A 26,407-nucleotide genomic window follows, 5' to 3' on the forward strand; every position below is an offset into this window, starting at 1 on the left:
TCACGTCGCTCATGGGGACCAAACACTCAGCTAAAAAAGGCCTTCACCCTTCCCCACTCGACTCTTCCTCCCCCGAAGGAGCACTAGGAGGGTCAGTGCTCTCCTCTTCATGCTCCTTCACGCTTTTAACAAATGCAACCAGAAAGGAGCAGGGATGCTACCTGGTTTTCAGAAGAAAAAAAAAACCGCAAGAGCTCTGCAAAATGTCATCCCAGAAGGGATCGCAGCCGCAGCGCAACGCTCCCGCTGGGCAGCTCCAGCGGCAGAAGGTGATGGATCTGCTACGTGGTGCCAGCGAGCACCCCCGGGACCTGCAGCACCCTCACCTGTGTCAGGGCTCAGTGCCCAGGGAAGGACCCATGGACGCACGTGCACCTGCACGGACGTGAACGATCCCATCCGTTGCAAGCAGGCTGATCCCAGATAACCCCATCCCCAAAGAACCCACAAGAGGGGAGGCAAATGGGCACAAAACAACCAAGTAAAACCCCAGAAGAAAAGGTTTATTTACTGAATGCTGCAGAAGAAGCCTGGTAAGTTCTGTTCTCGGTCCCGGTGTCCACCGGGAGGTGGAAGGTGCCCTCCGTGGCACAGGAGGAGGAGGTCTGTGGCCAGGCTTGCTTCATCAGAAGTGTAGCTTGAGTGGAGACAGAGAAGAGGTGTCACACAGAGCAATGAAGATACAACTTCCCGCATTTATGCCACGTTTGAACCACTTTGCTGCTCTCTTCCTTCCCCCCCCACCTTTCAAGGACAGCTATCTGTCGGAATTTCACACCGTGCTTCCTCTCGCCCCACCTGCTCCCCATGGAGGGATGGTTTGCACAGTGCATTGCAGCAAACCGCTTACCTACTCCAACCGACGGGTTTCCTGAGCTAAGCGACCTGCATGAAGATCTACACCTGGGGGATGTGGCCAGCAGAGCCACCATCCCTCCCCAGATACCACTGGTCACCTCTGTGCATAGGGACCGGTAACGGCTGTTCTTGGCCTTGTGTTTCCCAGCTGGAAAACAGGTTGAGCCTGGTGTGCAAGGCATTTTATTCACAGTAAAACCCTTTGAGATGCTTGCATGGCAGGTAGCACCAGTGGACAAGGTACTGGTTGCTGTGACCATCCCATCACAGCGTTGGGTGGCCCTTAGAGATTCTGGAAAGGACAGTGGCTTTGGGCAGGTCGCCCTGTATCCCAGTTTGCGGAAAAGTATTTATGAAGCCAAGTAAGATAATCCAGAAGAATCTCAAGAGCCAAATCGTGTGGGATTTGAGAAAGGACCAACAGAATTCAGTCATTTTGTGGGTCCTAAATTTTCTGAAAGAGGAGAAGTTCTACTAACTACCATAATGCACCTCTGTATGATGAACCAGCACTGGCTATACCTTTATCCTATATCCAAACACATTGCCAATGCTTATCTAAGGACTGCCGTTACACCAAAGGCTTTCTGGAGCGCATCTACGGAGAAGGCGGCTCACCAACACAAGCCTACAACCAGGCTCCTTCCCAAAGTTGGTGCCCCCGGGAAAAGGCTTAACAGGTCTTTTTTCTGTTTTTCTTTTTTTTTCCCCCCCTTGAAACTATGGATCTATCCTAACTTTTTGTTCCAGACTAAGCTCAAATGGTGGCCCCCACCATCCTTGGTTTAAGTCCCACCACCGCCCAACAGAGCGCATACATCTTGTGAAAGCCTCCGCCAGTTATTACAGCTCGCTGCTCATCAGCTTAACAAGCTGCTCTAGCCGTCATTATAAAAGAAATAAGCTCCAGGTTTTCCGTGTACCGCAGTACGTATTTCGCACACCCAGCTACTAAGGAAAGAAAACCAAGCGAGGGTTGATCGATCCTCAGCGAGCGCTTCGTGATTAGATCTCATTGTGAAGTTGTGGAGGGTAAAGGAGGTAAAATGATGCAGCTGCTGGAATCAAAGAAAATCACCGATTTATGGCTTCTTTAAAGGTGTTTTTTGTGACCGCAGAAGGTAGACTGTTGACACACTCTCTCTACACCAAATTACTCAATTCCCCAAGCTCTCCAGAAGGTTGGAGTTCAGGGTATCTCCCTGTTGTCCCCTTCTCCCCACACGGGTGGCAGTAGGGACAGGTAGGATTTCCCCAGGGATGCAGTAAAGCGATTTTGGGTCAGATCTGCCAACTCAAGAGACTTCTGGAGAGAAAAAAAAGGACCTTTGAGCAAGAGAGAAACAACAGAGGCATGATTTTGTAGGCGGGGAACTGTTGCTGATAGCAGAACCAGCCAAGCTCAGGCAAAGCCGTCTGGGGCAGAAAGAGGAGCTCTTTGGGAGGGACACCACAGCCCACAGGAGGAGGTGGTGGGTTCCTTATCCTCCTGTCAGCCCCAGGGAGTCACACGTGAAGATATTTTAAAGCTGCACTTCATAACTCCTTCTCCTAAGCAAGTTCCTACCCTCGAGGGCCTCAGTGCTAAGCCCCACAGAAGCAACTTCACGACTTGGTCAGGGCTTGTAAAGCTTTCTGCAGCCCAAAGGCAAGAGCAAGGATGTTTCAAACCCCTCCAATGCCTCCATGACTGCTCAGACTCTTAATTAACCATCTCTGAAGATGCAACTGTAAATCTGGAGTGCCACAGGGCTGGAATTGGGGACGAGTGATTGAGGAGACCAAGGGGGAATCAGCGCTGGTGCCACAGCCCACACCAGCCACGCCATAGGTCCTAATGGTTGGACACCACTGCCCAGAGAGAGCGGAGAAGCACCGCTGCAGGTCCGTTGGTCCACCAAAACCTCATGAGACCACTCTCCTACTCTGGGACAGAAATAGAGGAGCATGGAGGACACCCAGCAGCGATGCTTTACTGGAGGCCATGGCAATCATCAGCTGTGTGGAGATGTTTATGGGTGCAAGATCTGGCTGGGTGGTGCTCCGCTGCTGGAGACGTGGAAACGTCCTCCTCCTTCCTCACCTTCTTCAAGAGAAAACCAGGAGGTTTGTGGGAAGTGAGAGATTCAGAGCACAATTTATTCTCCCCTCGAGCACTGATCACGTTCTGCTCCGAGCCTGTGCCCCCTCCCAAAGGTTTGCGAGTTATTAAGGATTTCCAAACTGCCTTGCTTTATTTTTTATGGTACACTGCACTCCTGAACATCACACTGGAGAGCTAACTCCCAGCGCTGAGACAGAAACACTCTTTCACTTACGCTTTTATTCAAAATCAGATTCATTTTTGCCTCTGGATTTCACAAAGGTTTTAATCTCCAAGACTGATGAGATAATTTATTTAGATGTTATATGAATCCTTCCTCTGCGGTTTCTCCTCTCCACATTAGACCTACCGAAAAATCAAGGTAATTTGGGTCTGAGATGGCTGGGAGCTTGCCATAGCTATGCACGTTCTGCACATTAAATCATGGATCCTCGGAGAATCCATCACTTAAAACTACATGAAAGGTGAACCGAGGAGGCTTCTAGGAACATCAATATCTCCTGGTCCTTTGCAAGAGCTACAGTTCACAGAGGTTACAACCCAGCCATGACTATCTAGTATCACTTCAGGTCTGTCTCCTACCAGTGTCTTCTGGATTTGGTTTAGCCTCTCGCCTACGCTGTTTGTTGAAAAATAAAGAGCTTTTATTCGTTATCTGCTGGATCCCTGGCAAATCTAGTGGTGGGAACTGGGCAAGCCACGTGAACTGAGCGTGGGTCTCTGCAGCGCTGGGACTGGTCTGTCTCCCTGCGAGGACCTCTAGCCAACGTGGCAATGTTCAGGACATATTTTAAGTGGAAAAGAGAAAAATATGTGCCTGAAGAAAATTCTGTGGATTAACTGGAGTAGGGAATCGCAATGAAAGGACAAAACGGATGATACAGTATACACAGTATATATATTTCTTGCTTCCTCTGCCAACCTTATTTGTGATGGGTACAGCCTTGAGCCTCGTACAGTTTGCAAGCAGCTTAATGCCCCAGGCAGTGCCATTACTGTGTGCCTGAGTGCCTTAAAACGGTGGGAGCATTTGTTCTTAGAAAGCCTTGCAAGGCTCTACAGGATATTCACCCCGCCAGACCCCAAGATACCCACCTTAGGGGACCCACTGATGTCCCTCAATAGTCGATGGGCCCCTATAGAGGATGGTTCAGAGCACTTATGTGGGGAAAGACGATGCCTACGCTTTCCCTCTGCAGAGCAACGTTTCCTCCGGGGAGGATGCAGAACGAGGAACGGGGGATCGGAGCCTCCGTCCTGTCCCACAACATCCCCGCAGAGACCCCTAATTTCCGAGGCTGATTTCAGAAGTATCTGTTCTGCTCTGTAAGGGCACTGAAGTAATGGATGCAAAGCATTATTCTCCCCTGCATTATTAATAAATGCAGTTAAAGCAGAAGCCAGCCTCCATGCGAAAAGTGTGTGCCCTACTTTCAGGAAAATAAAAAGGCGTGCTTTAATGAAGGAAGTTAAAACAAAACAACCATCTCAGGAAGACAGAATGCCTGGGAGGGAACATCCACCAGGCTTAATGAAGACATACATTTATTTTTTTTTTTTAAAATTGGTGTGCCTCGTGTCTCTGCAGTAGAATGATTTTAGGCGCTCATTTTTACATACTTGAAAGGAATTTTTTCTAATAACACTGTCCTAAATAACCAGGCTTATTGCAAGCATCAGAGTTTGCAATGCCGGTGTTTTGCAGTGATCTTGTAGCCTGCCTTGTGTCTCTGCCTCTAACAAATATGGAAAAACACAACAGGAAAATCACACAAGGCAGAAATTTGTGTTGTTTCAATGAATCAGGAGGGAAAGAAATTCATTCCCTGGCTTGACGTAGGGCTCCTTTGGCTGCGCTGTGCGAGCAATGCAGTGGCCGGCAGTTATCTATGCCTCGGGAAGGGTTGGCTTGAAATAAACTGGTGAAGAATTTATCATCCTTTTGGTGCTCAAACATTAGCAAATATTCACCAGATACCTGACACTGAGAGAGGGAGGAATCCAGACTGGTTCCAGTTACCAGCTTCCTTTCCTCACTGCTGCTGGACCTGCATGGACCAAGGGGACTCGAGACTTCTCCAAGCTCCTCTCCATGTCTCCTTACGCTTCTCTGATTGAGGTAATTACAAAGTTTGGGGCACTAAATCATTTAATTTTCCATGTGGATCCCAGGGTCTTGGGAACCATGAGGTCAGCAGAAGAGCATGAGCGTCGCTGACTTCCAGCATGGTGTCAGGGAGTGTAGCATGAGTGTTTGGAGGACATCAAGGATGAAAGCGGGTGGCACATAAGTAGCAGGTATTTGAAAACTAGACTTTGAAAATTAACCGCCACCGGTGCACTTCTCTTCACTTGGGGTGAACCACACCAAGGGCAGGAGCAGAGGGCAGTCTTCATCTTCGCTCGGTGGCTGATCTCTTGCTAAGATTTTGCATGGAAGCCAAGCAAAGCTCATGAGGTTTGGGGCAAGAGACACCTAACCAGAGAGCGCTCATCTGAGGAACACCTTTAGGGTGGACCAGAGAGGGCGATCAAGCTTGTACAGAACAGTTTCTTTCAGGACTGACGGCTCGCTTTCAGTTACATCCCACAAATTCAGAAGTCACAAGCAAAGGATGCTCTTCCCACCCTTTCCAACCTCTATTCCAAGCAGTATTAAGGGGTACATTTGCCTGGTTAACCTACATATGGAGAATCAGATATCCAAGCAGATGAAACTTTGTTTTGTGATTGCTTTTTTTAGTGATCCTGAAGGATTTCTGCCAGCAGGTACCACCCCCTCCCAGCCCAGGAGGTTTGAAACAGAAAAACCTTGTCGGTGGATGGGATGCTTTTGAGAGCAGCAATTCTGCTGGGAACGTAGAGCATCTCTTTCTGCAGCGAGGTAGCTAAAGGCTCAACATCTAAAATTCCTTAAAAATACATTTAGAATTAGTCTGCTGTTTCAGAATCAAAGATTTCAAAAAGAAAGCTGATCCCCTCTGATTCCCAGGGTGTTTGATGGACGGCATGAACCCCAGCAGCATGTTCTTCTCTGCGGCGGGGTTATTTCCAGCCTCCTGTATGACAGCAGCTGATTCAATTTGAGTAAATGCTCTCTGTACCGATACAGACGACTGGTTTTAACTCAGCCACCGAACCACAGTATTACTTTAACTCAATTCCATTTAACACAGTTGAGGACGCTGCCTGCTCTGTCGCATGTACCCACTGCCGGAATATTTTATGGAGCTTCTTTTGCATTAGTTGTCTCTCAAAAATCCTTAATTTTTCTCCTTTAAGTCTGTTTTCCATAGAGAAGTGACCACTGACAGTAGGCGCAATGCTGGGAGGTCCTGAGCGGTGGAGCCCGCGCCTGCTTTCCGGAGTTATTAATGTGGCATCCTGCCTGCAGCAGAATTGGGATCTTAAAAACCATAATGCCATAAAAACTGGCAGGGAGTTGCAAGTAGCTTGCAAAAGGCTCTAAATTTAAGAAAGGTCCGAGCCAGGATTGCCTCTGTAGCCTTTGCTCTGCCTCTGAAGAGAACGTTGATAGATGCTGTCCTCCCTCACAGCCGCACACGGGCTGTTTGTCTCCCCTAACCGGCGCTTGTGCATCCCCGGCTCCTGAGCCGCTGGCCTGAGCACAGCGGAGCCCACGGAAGCATCTTTCCTCCTGGCTGCACACGAACAAGCTGCGGGCTCTGAAGCATGCCTCCTACGAGATAAATCTCCAAATAATGGGGAAAAACCCTGCCGTGATATAAAATGGCATTGATTTCAAGAGCTGCGTGATTGTTTACGGGGAGGATGGAGGTTTCTGCACAAGAGGAGTTGGGTTGAGGAGCACCAATTTTAATCTTCACCGTTCCCTCGCTAATTTAGTGCTTAGCTACGTTGTGTTACGCACTGGAAGATTTTTGTTCTCAATGCAAAATGACCTGTCAGCTTTCTGGACAATAGGAAATTATCAAAAGCATTTTTAAGAATGGTAAACAGAGAAATGAAATTCAAATGTCAAGACGGCTGTGAATGCTTTCTTGCTTGAGCCTTAAGCTGCGTAACAAAAAGATCTGGCGAGGGGGGACAGAAATGATCAGAGCATTTTTTTTTTAGAGAAAGCAAGTCAGTAAAGATTAGGATTGCACTTCAGAAGGGAGCGTCGGGGGAGTGAACAAAAGGCTGGCTGGCACAAAGAAGATTGACCAGGGCTTTCGTTTCCCCTTTCACATCATGCAAATCTAAAGCAACAGACAATTATTTGCATTGCTTTAAAAAAAAAAAAAAAAATCAGTAACTCAAGCCTTAATTAATCTGCAGAACTGCTTGCTGCAAAGTATTGTAGCGATAAAATATAGCAAGAATCGAAGCACGGGGGAGGTTAAGCATCTTTAATGAAAGAGAGGACACCCACAGCCACAGCCACCAGGACAAAGGTAGGGAAAAATCAAAGTCTTGGTGTTTTTGTGCTTATAAAAGCCGCTGACTAACAAGGTTTGGGGCGGATTATTCCATACCGAACAATCACAAGGAAACTTCTGAAGGCCGATCTGGCTGTTCTCAGGGAGGAGAGACCAGGACGGATGGACAACCCAGCCCTCGCTGAGTGTGGGGGCTCCTTTCTGCTGGGTGGAGGACACAGGCTGTAGATGCCACTGCAGGAATGATGGGCTCAAGAAGGGGTACCCCAGGGCTCGCTGCCTGCCCGTGCAACCCCCACTTTCCAGGGTTATCCCTGTGTTTCCTTGTTCTCTCCTGGTCTTCTTGACTGTTTCTTCGCCATTTGGGTTGGGGCATCCACTTCTTTCTTGTCTTTGTCGTGGGTGCAAGCAACTTCTTTGCTCGAGAGAAGGAGGCCCTCGCCAGGACCTACGCTTTTACAGGCCAGATGACTCCCATTTCTCGATCTATTCCTACTTTCTAACCTATACCAAGAAAGCAATCCCATAAAACGTCGTCCTAGAGGTCTCCCTCTCTGAGGGTATCTTGACTATGTATCAGAGTTACTTGAGAGAGCATCTACAACCCCCCCCTTGGGTTCCTGTTCCTCGTGAACATGAAGGACGTCCCAGGCAGGATTCATCTCAAGCTCTTCTAGTAGGACAGACAGGCACCCATGGGGAGTCTGTCCCCAAAGACGGGCTAAATGTCTCTCTGGGGAGGTCTCTCTTTCTCTCCACTGAATACTGGGACCTGGGCTGGAAGGGTTAGAGACATAAGGTCTATACAGCTAAAGGGAACCAAATCTTCCCTAAATGTGGCAATTGCTGCAGCTGTTTAAAATACTTGAAAATTTCCTAGTCTTTTTTCCTTTTTAATTTGGAAAATTAAACTGAGCTGAAATAAAATCTTTCCAGGGGAATGTGTGCGTTTCATCACGATTTTGCAAAGAGAAGTATTTTGTTTGGATAGCAACGCAGCGTTTCTGGGGGTTGTTTCAACTGGTTTTCTAATAGGAACTCCAGCCTCCCAAGGATGGTGTCTGAGATGTACAGGAAGCAAGGTAGAGGTAGACCCCCCCCAAAATTCCTCGTCCTGCAGCGATTTGGTGCTCCCTCTCCCTTGGGTGTCCCCTTGGCCACCTCCCCACGCAGTGGCAAGGCACAGGCGGTGGCTGGGGACAAGCGACATTTTATAATGTGCAGGCCAATACACAGGAACGCTGCTGTATTTACATCCCTGGCTGAGCAGGGAGGACGTTGCCAGCCTCTGGCAGGACAAGCCACTAATAAATTTGTCGGGTTTTTTTTACGCTGTGGAGCTCTTTTCATTTTACTCTTTCAGTGTTATATCCTTCGGGGGAATTTGAGGGTGGCCAGCACACATCTAGGGGAACAAAACTTGTTTCATATTACACGTTAAGATTTTTAGTGGGAAGAAATGCAGCTAAAGACCCTACCAGAAGCACATAAAACCAACCAAAACACAACAGATCCCTTACAGAGTCATCCATAGTAAATGGCTTTATTTAATAACCTTGCAAAATAACAGCGAATTTAAACTGTGATGTGGAGAAGACAGCACCAAAAGTTTTTGGCAAGGAAACCCTCATTCCTGCTTCACCAGCTTTGGAAAGCTTCCGAGCCTGGGGATCCACTGATTTTACAACAACCAAGAGACTGAAAACTTGGCAATTCAGAGGAGAAAGGGTTTAGCAAGACTGCCACAAAGTCCGGCTTTGTGTTCGTTATGCAAGCATCTATTTCACTCTGATGAGTACTGAACACTGAGCTGAAAAGACGGCTTTATTCAGAAGTTTTAAAATCCCACAGCTCTTTTGAGGCGCAACCTTCAGAATAAACATCTCGGCCAACCGAAAAGCCATGACGTCAAAACAAAGGGCGAGATACTATTTTTCATCTCCAATGTGTGCTTGGAAATGGGTGAGCAAGAGATTTGTTCAGGCCTTTTTCATAAAAACCATGAAAAAAGGCACAGTCTTGATTTCAGAAATGCTTTTCCAATCACAGTTCAGACACTGCCAATTCTTGCATTTGCCCTATGTGACCATATCCCGTAAAGAAAACGCTCTGATAACACACTGCAGCCTAAAAAACCCACAGCTAATAAATAATGTTCTGATCACAGAATGGTTTGGGTTGGAAGGGACCTTCAAAGATCATCTAGTCCAACCCCCCTGCCATGGGCAGGGACATCTTCCGCTAGATCAGGTTGCTCAAAGCCCTGTCCAACCTGGCCTTGAACACTTCCAATGATGGGGCATCCACAGCTTCTCTGGGCAACAAGATCTCAAGATTGCTATTAAATAGGAGATTTCCTTTTCTTATCCTACCTTTCACTTAATTCACTCCAGATAAGAGTTACATTTTGAAACGTCTACTTAGCCCTTGGGTTTCTACCACACTTTGTCATGCCAAGAGGCTCCTGTCCCCCAGGTAATTTGGCTGAAAGCAGAGAACTTAAACCGCGCTTTAAGAACTCAAGGTCGCTTGGTCCTTCCAAAGGGCTGGTTTCAGTAAAGTAATTAAATGTAAGTTTGACTTCAGTTAAATTATTTCCTGAGTGGGGGCCTAAGAGAAGTCTTCAACTCCAAAAAGAAAAAGACTTCTATAAAAGTTTCCAAGTTTGGGCTCGAAAGCATACAAAAGCACATGATTGATCTAGCAGAGCAACTCAAATATTCCTCATTAAGCACAGAACCTCATTAGTCCATGCTGTGGTGAAGAAAACTCCTTGTGGACAGGTGGGAATTACTCCATGATTCCTGCTTCGGAGTAACTTCTCTGACTTAAAAACAGTGGAAGGTCCACTTCTTCTGGAATAAGAAGTGTCCTTGCTGGAAGTTATTTCACAGCAGCTCCTGTGATTAATTTACGTTGTGTCCTAACCTACATGAATCTTCTACCACTGGCAGCCCTTGGCTATAAGGAATTCCCCCGTCTCCCCACCTCATGTAGATGAGGTGTTCAACCTCAAAGTGATGGACAGGGCATGACTGGGTTTGTATTCATGCCACCCACATGCTTTGATGGCTTTCTCCTCTCCAGCTCTCTCCGGCCAGGCGGGAAGGTCCTGGACACGTGTGCGTCCTCCTCCATCCGGACACTTCTCTGCATCCAGAGCAGCGTAACCGGAGCCATGGGCTGGGTATGTGTTTGGTCAAGAGACGACAACAGAAAACAGACGGAAGGGAGGTGCGGAGAAATGGTGCTCAACAGTGGGCAAGGGAAGGAGCTTGGCAGTCTAGTCATGGGCTTTTATCAAAAAAACTCCCATGGCTAATGGAGGAATTCAGATGAGAAATGGCTTTGTGGGTGATGAGGGGAGAGGAGCAGCAAGGACGAGGGAGATGCTTGCTTGGAAAGGTAAGAGGTGAAGAGGACAGACATCGCTGGCTGAGCTGAAAGAGCAGTAAGGCTCTGGACACCGAGAATGAATGGAGGGGGTGTTGTTTCTGTAAATAAAGCCAAGTAGCCTGTGCTGGATATGAGCAACAGGGAGGCAAAGAGGGGGATGACACGGTTAAAGCAGTGGCCTGGGAAAATTACTTTTGTACCAGCTCTCCAGAAGGATGGAGGAGAATTTGCCAAGGTTGGAGATGGCAGAGAGAGCAGGGCTCCAGGGTAGGGGCTGAGCTACGGAGGGTGAACATGCTACCCATCAGCCTGGCTGGTAGGATGGTTCAGAGGAACTGCAAAGGAGGATGCAAAAGAGCATGTGGCTGGTGTGAAAAATTAAGACCTCCCTGAAAAATGAAGACCTTGTACCTCCAAGTAAGGTTTGCCACAGATAGATGGGGAGTAGTGGAGAAGAGAATAAAGGACAGAGACTGGCCAAGCTTTCATGGAAAGCTGGAAGAGGCAGATGACAAATACATCCCAATGGGCACGCTGCAGCAGAGGTAGAAAACTGGCCGAACTGGGAAAGCCAAGGGAAACCAAGATTTTATGGAGAAGAGTGCAGCTGGTCAAAGATAACCAGCACACCAAGGCTAAGGCAGAAGAGTTCCTGAGTTTGGCCAGGAAGAGCTTCCTGCATCTTTGGAAGAGCCATTTTTAGGGCGGTGTGAAGGGCAGGAGCTGGACAGAAGAAGACGCTAGGACAGACCCAGAGTCCGTCAGTGCCACAGGAAAGCGGGGGTCAGTAAAGACACGGCACGGGAGATCCAGACACCAAACAGGACACAGTTGCTGACATTTCTGCATCTATGACATGGAAGGAGAGAAGGACAAGCAGGGGGAAGGGGAAGGCAATCTCGGGGAACAGCATGCGGTATTCAGAAAATATTAAAAGCCATCAATGCGCAGGTATCACAGCGATGAGGACGGTAAAATTCCTGGGATGAGTATTAAGATATAATTCATGGCTCAAAAGTACTTTGCAACACAGACAAATATTCCCAAGGGAGGGCGTGAAGTTAATGGCAGAGTTAGGAAGGGAAGAGCTTAACACAGGTCCCTTCCCTGGAAAGTATTTGCTGACAAGCACATGGAAACTGCTGGGTTTTGTACACTGAGCAGCAAAAGGTAAATCCTCCTGCATGCTTCAACGTGCCCAATCTCGTCTCCACACACAGATTTTTACCTGGGGCGTAGCCGGGGCTGCTGGTTGGATACATATTTGGGTTGTAGGCTGGGGCAGCGGTGGGATAGCCCGTCGGATAACCTGCAATGAGAAAAAAAGAGAAATTACACTTTTGTCAACAGGGAGAGAGGACAGCATCCCTGGAAAGCAATAAACAACCTGTGTGAGCAAAGAGGCCATGGGCACAGCTGAGAGGTAAAGCACCGATCTATTCTCAGTAGGCCAGGGTATAGGAAGGACTATGAGTGTGCTCTACAGACTTACACATGACATCATCAATATTTCATCTTTATTCCTCTAGAAAACAAGGACGATAACCAGAATGCAGAACGCAGGAATGTTCAACGCGCTCTGGAGAAAACTACCGAGAAAATACACACGCTGAATGCAGAATTCAGCTACGAAAAACCACCAGCACAGCTATATTTGAAAGTTTTTCCTTGGCTGCTTGCAGCCATGGTAGCTTGATCATCACAGCACTTTGCGTTCTAACAGCAGAGCTCAGCAGCTAGCCCAAGTCCTCAGTGCTCAGCACTTCCATTAACCAGAGCTTCTTGCTAAAGGGAAGGTAGAGACGTTGCATGAAAACATGCCAGCCCTTATATTCACTCATGGCTGCACAACTGCCATCCCTGGGAGGGACCCGATTACCTGCCAGGCCACCTGGAAGGAACGCGCATGGCAGCTCGTACCCTTTGAAGCCACATGAGGTTTTAATGGGCACTTTAGAAGAGGTTGCAGAGCATCTTCAGTTTTCATCATCTTCACTCGGATCGGTCATGGGGAGTTCAGGGGAAATCATCTAAGCAGTCAGCTACGTGGAGGCTCGGAAATCACCGTACGCTGCAGACCCAAGTCCCTGTGTGCACCCACACGCAGTGCAGATGTCTTGCACCAAACTCTTACTTCATTAGAAGTTCTTGTCCTCCATGAAGACCACAGACGACAACCTCCGCACCTTGGTCTGCTCCATTTTGCTTTTGTTTACTGCCCTACCTCCACTTCTTGGAAGTCTTCCCAACTGAAAATGGTTAACACTCAAATAACTCCATCCCTTCTTACGTGCTCCTGCGTAAATCCCTCCGACAGACCGAACGGGACACGTTAATCTTCCTTTGCTGGCGGAGAGTTTGGCTTTGCTGTGCTTCACCGCCACGACTGCTGCCCCGGTTTATCTGTGCATCTCACTGGCCATCGTCCCAGAGCAGAGCCAACCCAACAGCAGACAAAATGACCCTTGGAGAGTCTTTCCATGCCAAGCTCCACTGACACTGTGTGCTGGTTGCCAGCAAAGGCTGGAAAGAGGTAATTAGCAGTCGAGTCACACCCCGTCTTTTTTTTTTTTCGCTTTATTAAATAAAAGCGAGCGTGGGTCTTTCCTCCCCCTTTCTGAGCAGCAAGACAAACAGATCGCAATCTCTCCCTCCCATGCCCCAAAGCTCACTGTTCTTCGACTACGTGCAGATTTCTAAAACCTGGCACCCGGCACACAGCCGACTACTGCGGCAAAATTTTGAGGTTCATTTGAATAAATCTAATTCAACAATCATGACCACTGTACTGGAATAAATGACTGTATGTTCTACCCTCTCATTTTCATCAGTGATATATTTGGCTTCTAAATCAGGTTAATTAAAAATTGCTGTAGTTAATGTTGGATAAGCAGCAGTTTAACAGATTTTTTTTTTTTTTTTTAGGCTACATAAAACTATGTTGTCATCGTACTCAGGAATATATACCGCCTTTTAGCAATCAAGAAGCTCCTCGGAAAGTTATTTGCAGATCCAGTGATTGCAAGCAGAACATTAATGATGAAGATCTTAAATCAGAAATATCCCTGCCTACTCCCCACTTCATTAGAAAATAACCATTTCTTTTCCAGACACATTCATCGCTCCAGGGCCCTCCCGCTGCCTGCTCGAGCTCGATGATCCCGCTTTGCCTCCCGAGCAATCTGGCTAGGGGTGTTAAACCAACTCCGGCTCATTTCTTGACCACACCAAGCGTATTTTCCCTATAATTCTCTCAACCGTGTTTCTACGTGGGGTTTTACCTCCTCAGCACACAGTTTAGTCGCCAAGGGCTGTGCATGCGTGCCATGGTGTTGGGAAGTCCCTTGCTCATCAACTAGGGATGGGATCTAGATGATAGACTCCTGGGGCACCAAGAGGTTCTTCTCATCTTTGCTGCTGGTTAATCCCCCCAAATAAGGTTAATCCCTGAATCCCATGAACTGATGCAGTCGTCCTTAATAATAGCCCTTAAACATGACAAACATAGTCCTGTGTGGCTACCTGCAGCAAATGTTTCATCTGTGCCCTCTGAGATATCACCAGCACTCACACACTATTAAATTCAGCAAAAACCCCTTCTCTTTTACTCGGACCAAAATTTTCAACATTAGGTTTATACGTAAAAAACAAGCCTGAAATAAATCAGACCGCTTTCAGACCACAGGAAAACTGTGGCTTTGGGTAAGCTTTTCCATCCAGCCAATTATTGAAAGACTTCACGGTTATTTCAGGCAGATGGAGACAACCGTATATTTAGGTCTTCTTTCTCTTTTTGGGGGTTTAACTTCTGCTTGCTAGGACTGCGTCTCGCTTGCTGTGGTATCTTTTGTTGTTCTGAAAGAAAGTCATGGCCATTTTCAGAATAATTTCATTTCAGATAAATACCGTTTCTATCAAGGAAGCTTTAATAGCTTTGGATGCGAAAAGATGCAGCCAGCCCTGCTCTACTCTATCTTCCACTCTGATCTCATAACCTTTGATAAGTGCTGACCTCCAGCAAGAAAACTTGTCCTTTCTATTTTAAGGGGAAACAGAGATGGGAAAGGTGCAGGAAAATTAATGTGGTTTGCTCCTTTTTTGGACATACTGAAAGATAAGAAAGTAGCAGAATCTGGGGCAATTTGTGCTAGGGGAAACATGCTTGAAAATTCCCAGCACTCAAAACCCACTGGGACATGAGACATTTTTATACCTTATTGATTTTTGAGCCGTTCGGATTTATGTTTGTTGGCTCTTCTCCATCCCCTAAATGACCACAAACAAGCTTCCTCAGGAAAGCAAAAGCTCCAGTCCCCATGATGGTCCCCATGTCTTACATCCCCTGGGGTATAAGACAAAGCCCGGATCCAAGGACCAGGGACGAGCTCAGGAGAGGTGGCAGCACCAAAGCTTCTGGCATCCTGCTCTGATTTTCCCCCCGGATACCCTAAGAAACCTCCTGTAAATCCCTGTTCCGCCTGCTGACCCTGCTCCCTTCCTGCCATGTCTGTTTTGCCTCTTCACCTTGAAGCAAAAATAACAGCAAGTGGGCCAAACCCACTTGTTTTATGTTGAGTGCTGCTAATCTTCAGGGGCTTCCTGCTGGAGACGTGAAAATGTCAGGGACAGAAAGAAAATATCCTTTACTTTCTACTTGTACAGATCTGCACATGACGGGACCCTGTCTCTGCTGGGGCTTGGGGCCTTATTACAGCAATGATGCAGAAGGAAAGAAAATGAGATGAAAACATATTGAACAGAATTTATTAGATTCCTCACAGAAGCAATCAAAAGTTGTTTTCTTGCTTTATTTTAATTTAATATCATCTCCACAATCAATAGGAGTAGGAAAGCCAGTCTTCATTTAATGTTCTCCCCAAGGAAAATATACAGCGCTCCAGCGCTGAGAAGCACTAACTGAACTGCCTTAAAAATTACGACGCAATAACTGGCTGTGCAAAGCGAAGAGCACACGGGGCTGCATCAAGTAGGTATTTTAAAGCCGCCTTTAATTTTTCATGTATTTCTAAATGTTTCTGTACCATTATTTCCAGCTCTGCTCACCCCTGTCCTCTTTGGTGCAATGCTGCTTCTGACTAATGGCTTTTAGGCTGCGAGTCCCAGCTACCTGCTCCTTCTTTTTAACATGCACGCCTTTAGAAGATGCACTAGTAAAGGAATTCATGATAGAAATTAAAAGAGTGGCATACAGATCCTTCAAATGCATTTGTTTAGCCCAGGCTCCTTCGTGATTATACTCAGAACGCCCAGAATAAAGCAGTTAGCGTGTATTTCCAGCTGTATATATTTTACTGCCTACAGGCAAGACAGATGCGTGTGTAAACCATACACACAAGCTCACCACAGGTCTCTTCTGCATGAGACAAGAAATGTTTGGATGGGGCATTTAAGACAGCTCTTTCCATCCTGGCAGCCTTCTGGGATAGCTTATTCCTGGTCCCGAGGTCCCGAGCTCCTACGCGGCCGCTGTGGTTGTTCTGTACGTCAGTCCAGCAAAAAATGCTGAATTACTGGGGAGAAATGAGAGGACGGGAGAAAAAAACCAGAGATGTCAGCAGGCAAAGGGCTGCTGCCCTAGGAGGAAAGGCTAGCAGCAGGGTGGGGAGGATTAAAGAATCGAACGGGCAGCAATAGAGGGGAAGGGTTTATTTGAGCTCGTTCAAGGATTAGATTTGTTATTCTCTTTCATCCTCTTCGGCATTTGAAATTCAGGGCGCTCATACCCAGCCCCATGTGCAAACCAGCTCCAGCTCTTCCTTCCCACGAGCCACAAGAAAAAGTCTTGCAAAACCCTGTAGGTCGGCACCACCAGGCTCCAGAGGACCAGGCATGAGGCACAAAGTGACATTAAAATGCCACAGCAAAGGCACCTGTGGCAAGTTTTAGAGGGGAAGTCCCAGTTCAAAGATCTCCCCATTTGTCTGCTTCCTCTAAAGGACACTTACTGCCCGTCATCACCGTAAATGAGCAACCTGCACCCACAGAATCACAGAAGGTTTGGGTTGGAAGGGACCTTCAAAGACCATCTTGTCCAACCCTCCTACCATGGGCAGGAACATCTTCCACTAGATCAGGTTGCTCAGAGCCCCGTCCAACCTCACCTTGAACACTTCTAGTGATGGGGCAACCCACAACTTCTCTGGGCAACCTGCTCCAGTGTCTCACCACCCTCATTGTAAAGAATTTCTTCCTTATGTCCCATCTAAACCCACCCTCCTTCAGTTTAAAGCCATTGCCCCTTGTCCTGTCACTGCAGGTCTTGGTGAAAAACCTCTCTCCATCTTTCTTAGAGCCACCTTTATATATTGAAAGGCCACAACAAGGTCTCCCCGCAGCCTTCTCTTCTCCAGGCTGAACAACCCCAACTCTCCCAGCCTTTCTCCACAGCAGAGGTGTTCCAGCCCTCTGACCATTTTTGTGGCCTCCTCTGGACCCGCTCCAACAGCTCCATGTCTTTCCTGTGCTGAGGGCCCCCGAGCTGGACGCAGCACTGCAGGGGGGTCTCACCAGAGCGGAGCAGAAGGGCAGAATCCCCTCCCTCGCCCTGCTGGCCACGCTGCTCTGGATGCAGCCCAGGATACGGTTGGCTTTCTGGGCTGCGAGCGCACATTTCTGGGTCATGTCCCGTTTTCCATCCACCAGCGTCCCCAAATCCTTCCCCTTTATCCTTTATCCCCAGCCTGTATTGATACTGGGGACTGCCCCAACCCAGGTGCAGGACCTTGCACTTGGCCTTGTTGAACTTCATGAGGTTCACGTGAACACACTCCTCAGGCCTGTCCAGGTCCTTCTGGATGGCATCACTTCCCTCTAGGATATCATTCCAATCCAGATTTGAAAAAATTGAGCAAATTTACAAAAAGACATTATTGTGCAGCTGCATTATGACAATACTCTTTGACAATGAAGAACCTCCTTAGGTTAACCAGCGTCTTAGCCAGGCTGCGAGCCTGCCTCTGTAAGCTTTAGGTCCAATCCTGGAGCTTTGGAGACACCAACATGTGGTACCAAGTAGGGATTAGGCCATGTTTCCCCCAAAATTTCTTTAATGTTTCTAACTGTGTCACCTACTGTGCATATTTCTTACACGCAGCTAACACAGCCTTCTGAAAGCACATTATAAACCTTGATGTATCACAAGATTCATGCCCTCTTGTCCTCCTGTTTCTGGATTTGTGCTCTCCTCTGTGTACAAACGTCACAAAAGCCACCTCCAAGAGACAGTGGGGTGCTCAGGAACTGCTGTGGACTTGAGGGGACCTTCCCTGGGGTTCTGCCATTGATTTCTTCCCTCCAGCCCTGCTGAAATGGAGACTCAATCTCGTTGTCCACACACCCGGCGCACACAGACATTAAAAAACAGAGCAGACAGAGCACTTGAGAATACTTAGAAAAGGAATCAATACGGTGATCTGAACCTGTTATGCTGAACCCGTCTGGTTATCACATACCAAAGTCTTTCTCAAAAGGAGCTCGCTGGTTTTGAGCAGCCCAAACTCAACACGTTCACCCAAGCTTTGGCATCTGCCAGCAGCATCTACCATAATCCATCCACCTGCAATTTCACGCCATGTATGGGTGAGCTTCCAGCTTCAGATCACAAGCAAAATTGTCAGGAGCATCTAAATAACACACCAGCCAATGCAGCACTGAAAATCCACAAGTGCTAGGTCTTTGCAGGACTTAGGTACTCTTGAAACTCTTGAAAAAGAATTTGCTTCTCTTTGGCTAGACAGCCCAGATGGTTTGGTCCATGTTTCAGCCTTCCACCGGTGATCGGGTGAATGAATTGTCACTTACAACACCGATTTCCAAAATGTGCCATTTAATTTTTCAAGAATAGTTTCTGTTGGCCATTATCTGATTTGGGCTTAAATTGCTACCAGCAGCCTACATTAATTTACAAGACAAAATATTCTCCTTCATCGTTTTTCCTAGCAAGTCTCGAGCAGTGATACACTCCTAATAGCAGCTGTATCACAAGGATTTTTACAGGGACAGATAATAAAGTCCCTTATGTAAGTGCAGAACAAGGCACTACAAAACCACACTTCAACCGGTTGAACCACTGCCACCAAGGACTCCAGCTCACCGTTGCTCAGCCACTTGCTGCACTATCTCGAAAGCTCATTAACTACCAGCATTCAACAGACTAAAAACCCAGGCGAACACACAAAACTGTCCATATTGTGTCATTCGTTGTTCCAAGACAGATAAATTCCAGGGACGACTTCACTCATTTTCCCGTTTAAACCCCTAAGACACTGTATGCCAGTTTGCTTCTGCTGAGCGGTCACTTTGAAGCTGCAACAGGTCCAGGAACATTTTGTCTTTACGACCACCTCTTCAGATCAGCTATACGAAGCCAAAATATTTTCACCTGCAAAATACTTTCATGTTGTATTTTAAGACCATCCACTATTTCTCATTCTTTATTGCCTAGACCTCAGAAGCTCTTCAAAAATAGTCTTTATGAGTACCTTCTCAGGACAGAAACGTGAGAAACTTCATGTCTTCAACTTTACACTGCTGTAAATCCACTCCCTTTAGCCTGATTAGGAATTTATTCTTGCAAAAAGTCACATTCTGTGACACGAACGTGCAAATTTGGTACTTGAGGAATTACCCCAGAGCTGAGAAATTAAAGAGCAGACACCACGTAGGCTTCCTGGCATAGCTCCGCCAAAGCCTCCACCAGCCAGACTTGCAGCAACGCTCTTGAACGTTGATTGCCGGTAGCAATGACACCAGAAAGAATGCGCCTAATTGTGTGATGATTGGGAGGCACAGAGAAAATAGCTGAGAAGGACATCTGGGAACTAATTCTGCATTGGAAACCAAGCCTCCAGAGATGAAGAGCTACAGCATTTCAGAAATGACTTGCAGCGGAGATTTAAACAAACCTTGCTCTCCCATGGCATGAGCCTTTCTCCATCCAGAAGGACGTCCTTTCAGCCCGCCTTGCTCCTCGCACAGCCGCAGAGCTCGGGGCTTGGGCCACGTATCTCCTCCTGCCGTTTGGGGAGCTGTCCCCCAGGGAATATCCCTTGGTGCATGGGAGGTAGGGAGGTGACCCCTGAATGGCATCTTACCCCGGGCATTTTATAGACCTTTCCTGTTCAATGGGAACTATTTAAAACATCATTTGCTTAAATCAAAGATTAATTGCTCCAGATTTATCCCACCTAAATACGGTGTGTAGCTGCCCTGATACAACACAGCTGCCTACCTGATACACAGCATTATTCCTGCCCCACCACTTCAGATGTTCATGGCCAGCCTGTTCATCCCCTCGCATGAGCCATGACCCAACGCTATCCAGCTGCTCATTTTATGGGTCCAGCTGCCTTGGTGGGCACGGGGCTGCACCAAGGTCAACAGAGAGCAATGCTTCCAAGACCAAGCACTTGATTTAACCAGCCAGGAGCCCTTTGGCACAAGTGCCTAACAGATTAAGGGCTCTCAGGATGCTGCAGGTATGATCAAATGATTGTACGTTAGATTGTCAGGGTGTTTTAAGATGTTACCGTCCTTCAGCTGGAACTCAGGTCAAACTCAGTACTAAAACACCGAGACATCTCTCATCCATTAGATTTCACTTACCCTCCAGGCTTAATTTGGCCTCTTGCATTTTAAAAGGCAAAGCTGTCGTACTGAAACTCCTTTTATAGCTCAAAATTTATATTCCCCAATTCACAGAGTTTTCCAAATCAAATTTAAGTCTGGAAGCAGTCTCCAACTCAGGATGACAGAGCTGAAACCCTCCTAAACTGATTTCTATTTTGTTTTACACTTAACATTTTAAATTATATGAATCTAAGTGAATCCTGTTTTGCCAGCTCACAAATGCAACTACAGCAGGAAGGATGTCATAACCTTTTCTTTCTTCCCTAATCACGCAGAACCAGTTAACAGTTGAACCGGGCACAGCGATTGCACGCATTTCCATGTCAAGCTCTACCTAAACCTCTCCCACGCGCAGCTCCTCGGGCATTACGAAGGACGAGCATCCAGATCTGCAAACGCACCTTGATGCCGCAGGGAGCCCAGAGGCTGGGCCAGGTTTCATTTTACTCGTGATCGTCCCACGTTACCGTTGATATCCCATCACTCACTCGCCGCCTTGCCATGAAACTATTCCAGCCCACTCATGCTAAATGGATGTAAAAATAGAGGGAAAGCTGAAAGCAAGGGTGGAACTGTTCTGAAGGGCAAGTTAATGGATGGTTGAGAATCCAGCGTTTCTGAAGTCTCTGAGGATAATAAATACATTCATTCCCATGAAAAAGTGCCACCCCCTTATTACTGTTTCAAGCCTCATCAGCCCAAGAGTAGAGCCGTCAAATGAACATGTATTCACCAGACACAGCAACTGTTTTAAAAAAAGATTTGCTCTAGCATTTGACAGGCTGCTCGCTTTCCTGGAGACCTTTCACAGTTGGTTCTTTTTCCACCTGAAAGGTCCTTTCCTTTATATAAGCAGCACCTTATTTCTTGCTCGTTACCCATGGCCACGCAAAACCAATCTTCATGTGGACTGTAAAGGCACCCACAGCATTGCTGGTACTGCTCTTTCCCATTTTTAAACACTGATGTCCATACAGACCAGCAGTTGCTGACCGTGTACTCAAGCTGAGACTCTGTACTGGACACGTTAATGCAGAGCTGGAAAACCGTATCTCGCACTCGCTGCTGGTGAGACTGTAAGTCAGCACTGCCGCCTGATCCTACGAAAATTAAAGGACTTCAATTAAATGGGGTGATTTATTGTATCTGCTGTTCAAGGGTTGCCCTTGTGCATTCGTGCTGATGAGAGACCTCGTGATGAGCTACAGGCAGATGGCCAAGCCCCCACAGCCCGCAGAGGAGCAGTGGTGGGGAGGGATCTGCGGGCTTATGCTGAAGGCAGCGGGGCTCTGGCTGGAGCGGCGTACGTCCTTCCCGTCAATACAAAGTGCTTTGTGGTGTCTCTCTTCCCAGAGCATTCATAGCAATCACAGAATGGTTTGGGTTGGAAGGGACTTTCAAAGGTCATCTAGTCCAACCCCCCTGCCATGAGCAGGGACATCTTCAACTAGATCAGGTTGCTCAGAGCCCCGTCTAACCTGACCTTGAATGTTTCCATGGATGGGGCATCCACAACTTCTCTGGACATCCTGCTCCAGTGTCTCACCACCCTCATTGTAAAGAATTTCCTCCCTATGTCCAATCTAAACCTACCCTCTTTCAGTTGACAACCATTGCCCCTTGTCCTGTCACTACAGACCTTGGTAAAAACTGTCTCTCCATCATTCTTACAAGCCCCATCTATATATTGAAAGGCCACAAGAAGGTCTCCCTGGAGCCTTCTCTTCTCCAGGCTGAACAACCCCAACTCTCTCAGCCTTTCTCCACAGCAGAGGTGTTCCAGCCCTCTGACCATTTTCATGGCCTCCTCTGGACCTGCTCTAACAGGTCCATGTCTTTCCTGTGCTGGGAACCCCACAGTACTCTAGGTGGGGTCTCACAAGAGGGGAGTAAAGGGGAGAATCACCTCCCTCAGCCTGGATAGTGTATCCTCAACCAGGATATGATTGGCTTTCTGGGCTGCAAGCACACATTGCCAGTTCATGTCCAATTTTTGCATGAAGCAAAGGAATAATGGAGCCTCACTGCCTCCTGAGTCCCTCTGGCTTCACTCCAGCTCCACAATTCCAGGACTGTGAAGATGTTACGCAGGGGTAGGCAGGCTCCCCAGGAGGGGAGGCAGCTCTGGACCTGCAGAGTAGAAGATGAGGAAGGAAGAGTGCAGGTCCTCTAGTGTGAAAACTTCTGTAACTCCTTCCCTCTTCTTCCTCTCCCTCCCCAGGATCACAACTTGACCCAAAGGGTGGTGAATTCCACTTGTGTGAAAGCGTACACTCTTTGAAAAAGGAGTTTTTCTTATGGGTCATCCACATCTTACATGATAAGCCCAACGCTTGGAGACTACACAGACAGGAGCTCTACAGGCATCACAGATAACACCACCATGCCTCTGCAACCTTCAGTATAAACGCAACCCCCCCAAAAAAAAACCTGACAAAAACTACATGAATCTGGCAAAAATATTTTCTTTTTATGACCATTTCCTTTATATTGTACAGACTTAGAAGAAAGCACTATTGAAAGTCATGGGAGCGGCAGAGGTACCTTTGGCATGAAAGGTGATGGAGAGAAAACCTTCAGTTGATGGCATGATGGCATGGGCACATGGTACGGTCTATTTGTCTCCATTTCACAGGGTCACAATGTTGACACAACAGGGTCCTGGGGGACCTGGAGATCAAAAATTTTCCCAGCTGGAGGTCAAAAATAGGGGATGGCTGCTGGGGCCTCCCTGCCCTGAGCAGTTGGAGAATCCCGGTTGCTTGGGAACTGGGCAGGAAAAGCAGTGGATTTGCAGAGCTCTGAGCTCCTCCATGGGACCTTGTGGTTGCACGATGCAATATGTTGGCTTGAAGCTGTTGCCTTCTTCATGCCAGGGAATTAAGAGACTTTATAAGACCAAAAAGATATTAAGAAAATGACAGAAGGACTGTTTTGGGCATTCGTTGCTTTCATTTTCTCTTGCTCAGAGAAAACTTGCTTTCAGACCATTTTTAAGGTTCAATATAGTTGAAAGCTGTTGGCCAAACGAGATGATTCCCATTGCCATTCTTATTTCAGTTCCATCCCAGTTTTACTTCCCACCTACGTCCACAAGAAACCTTCCAGGCCTTACTGCAGCTGTCTGGGTTCAGGACACATTTGTATGAGCAAAACTCATCTTGAAAACAAGGAGCAACTGTCCAAAAATATTAGTGAGATAGTTTGATTATTTAAGGCACATACTATAAATAAACCATAGTGACAGAACTTGACAGACTGTCAATCGATATAACTTCTGGGCAAGAGACATGTGTCATATCCTCTCCTATGTTGAGACAAGTCTCTATGGGAAAGAAGTTCTAGAAAACTGTTTAAGTCCTGCAATATTAATACTCTCTGCAATTATTTACTTCATTCTGTATTTGACTAATCCAAAGCAAGATATGAACAGCTTCTAATGATAAAATAAAATTGTTTGTTGCTCCAAAGAAAGCGTAAGCCCTAGATAAAGAAGCCATTACAGTTTTTCTTAAACACTGAACTGTGGCTCCACCTTATCCGCTAATGTTCCCCAGGGAAATATTTAGCTGGAAGGAATAAAATAAGTTATGACAGCAGAAGACTGCTAAACTTGAAGCAGACCAAGTGGTATTCCTCCTATTCTCCCTAAGATAAGACCTGAAGAATAATGATTTTCATTCTTCCTCAAAGGAATCCCAGGCGTGGTGAAAACCAGCTTGCCATCGGTCTGCAGCTAAAGCCAGACATCCACATCAGTGCTGGGTAACCACTAATATGCCTGTCCAGAGCCAAGCAGAAAGGACTAATGAGGCCAGGGTTGCTGGGAGAGGACAGATCTTTGATTAGAGAAGCTGCCATAACTGCAAAACAAAGGAAACTTTTTCAGGCACAGAAGTCCATCTGCGGCTCTCTCTCAGGAGGACTTGTCCCCATTTAGTTTCTTGTGCAGAAGACCAGGTAGTGCAGGAAAAGTGAGTTTCAGGAGTAAATGTTGATATCCCCTGCAGTGCTTTAGCCATGACGGGCTCTGGACGTAAGCAGGAGGACAGACCATGCCCCCAGAACAGCGGGAGCTGTACCGTAGCATCACATAATCAAGCACACCCTTGCACAGGATGGGACGGGGGAAGAGCAAGAGGCAAACGTACCAAGGAAAGGCCCATAGCTGGAGAGCAAGCTGAATCGAGAACATCATTATTTACCAATAAGCCGAGCTGAGCACAAACACTGGGAGATATTGCTTGGACACTAGCAACTCGTTCGGAGGACAACCGTTGCTGAGGTTACAGGTGGGCTTCGGGAAGAGCCTTATCGACTTAGTGAAGGCCGTTAACCTACCAGCAGCTGACGACGGTATCGCTTTCCTAGCTCTGCTTGTAAACTTTTCCTCTTCTGAATCACCTCCCAGAGGAATAACACAAGGCATGCGTGTGCGTTGTCAAGACCTGACTAGCTTTGGCAGGGTCATCCCTGGCCCTTGTGGAGATCCCACAGCAGTGATGTGATGGACAAAGCTGACTTTCCCTCCGAGAAGCTGTGCGCACATTCAATTTAAAATGTAATGCCTCTTTCCTCCCCAGGAAAATTACCTCAGCAAACAGCGTTTCTCTTGCTCAGGCAAACGAAACTGTTCGTAAATTCTTCCACAAGGACTCATGAAAGATGGCTGTCAGGTTAGTTGTAGGGTAGGGACCAAGACTGAAAAAGGCAAGGACTCTGCAAAACCTCCTTCCTAAAGCAGAGCGGGGTGCGTTGTAGGCTGCAGAAAGGTCAGCCACAAGGAGATGAACCACCTGGTACAGTCAAGGTGGGAGAAATACTGCCATCGGCCAGGTCACGCCAAGCCCCTTCCCTGCAGAACTGCTCTCCTGGGATGCGATCAGTCATAGATGCTCTGCTGCAGAAGAGGATGCTACTGATAAAAAGTGTCACGGTTTAGTAGCCAAGGTGAGAAGCGTAAAGTCAAATTGCGGGTGTGTAAAAGGCAAATAGCATCTTTTTATAGATATGAACATTAAGACTCAGAGAAATGAAGACACTTCCTGCACTGAGGGTCAACACCGGAACTGGGATGAGGAGCTGAGATCCCAAACTCCCAGACTGGTGGCATACCCGATGCCCAGCACTTCTTAACCTCTCAGCCAAGGAAGATGTCCTAGGATGTCTGGGGAAGAGAGTAGGAAAAATAAATGTTTATGATTTCCCCCCAGTACACTCCCTGCCTCCAGCCGTTTACAGTTTGGGGAGTTCCTGTGCTACATATTATTTTCACCACATTTATTATTTACTATTTGTTATTTGTTATTTATTATTTCTCTCTTAGTGGATTTCTCTTCCCTGGTCTTGTCAAGTCTTCCCTTGAACTATATAAGCTTTCAGCCTTGGATGCCCACAGCCCAAATCCTTGTTGAAGAAGCTTCATCTTTGGTTTGCTGCAAACATTTCACTTTCCTTCATTTGATGGCTCCTTCATTTGATGGTTTTTGTGCTACAGAAATGAGGAGTGGCTTATTTTTAGTGACCATGTCACCCATGGCTCTATTGACCTCTCTCATATTCCCCTTGGTCATGTCTTTCCTAGGCTGCAGCTTTCCAGGTTACTCAGTTGCTCCCCATATGGAAGCCTTTCCAGACCTTGATTTGCCCTCATTGTCCTTCTCTGAACCTCTTCCAACTCTCCTAAAGCCTTTCGGAGATGGTGGCCGAAACCACCCAGAGTCTTCCAGAGGTGGGTGAACCAGGGAGATGCCCAGAGGCTGTACTGGCACGCTCTGGTCTTCAACTCCTTTCCTGATTAATTCCTACCATCATATTTGCCTTTTTGGACAGGTGCTGAGCATTGAGCTGATGTTTTCATGGCACTGGCTGTCATGGTCCAGGACCCTCCTCCTGAGTGGGAATGCTCAGCTCACACCCCAGCATTCCAGATGTGAGATTAAGACTCCTTTCCCTCACATGCATCACTTCACATTCACCTATACTGCATTTCATCTTT

General features: G+C 47.1%; 1 protein-coding gene across 8 annotated transcripts in view; it reads right to left on the bottom strand.

Moving 5' to 3' along the window:
- The window catches only part of FAM168A (family with sequence similarity 168 member A), a 209,155-nt gene that overhangs the window by 12,928 nt on the left and 169,820 nt on the right, over positions 1 to 26,407 (bottom strand). For 6 of the 8 annotated variants that reach the window (XR_012773866.1, XM_075491327.1, XM_075491331.1 and 3 more), the window contains 2 exons: positions 11,990 to 12,070; positions 512 to 637 (listed from right to left, as the gene is read on the bottom strand). Coding sequence is in view for 7 of the 8 variants with exons in the window: in XM_075491327.1 (XP_075347442.1) it covers positions 512 to 637; positions 11,990 to 12,070 (207 nt within the window). In the remaining variant the exon portion in view is untranslated. The remainder of the gene's footprint in view (positions 1 to 511; positions 638 to 11,989; positions 12,071 to 26,407) is intronic. The other 2 variants (XM_075491333.1, XM_075491332.1) reach the window with 1 other exon arrangement.

Source organism: Mycteria americana, chromosome 1 (genome assembly GCF_035582795.1).
Source record: "Mycteria americana isolate JAX WOST 10 ecotype Jacksonville Zoo and Gardens chromosome 1, USCA_MyAme_1.0, whole genome shotgun sequence".
Lineage (NCBI taxonomy): Eukaryota > Metazoa > Chordata > Aves > Ciconiiformes > Ciconiidae > Mycteria > Mycteria americana.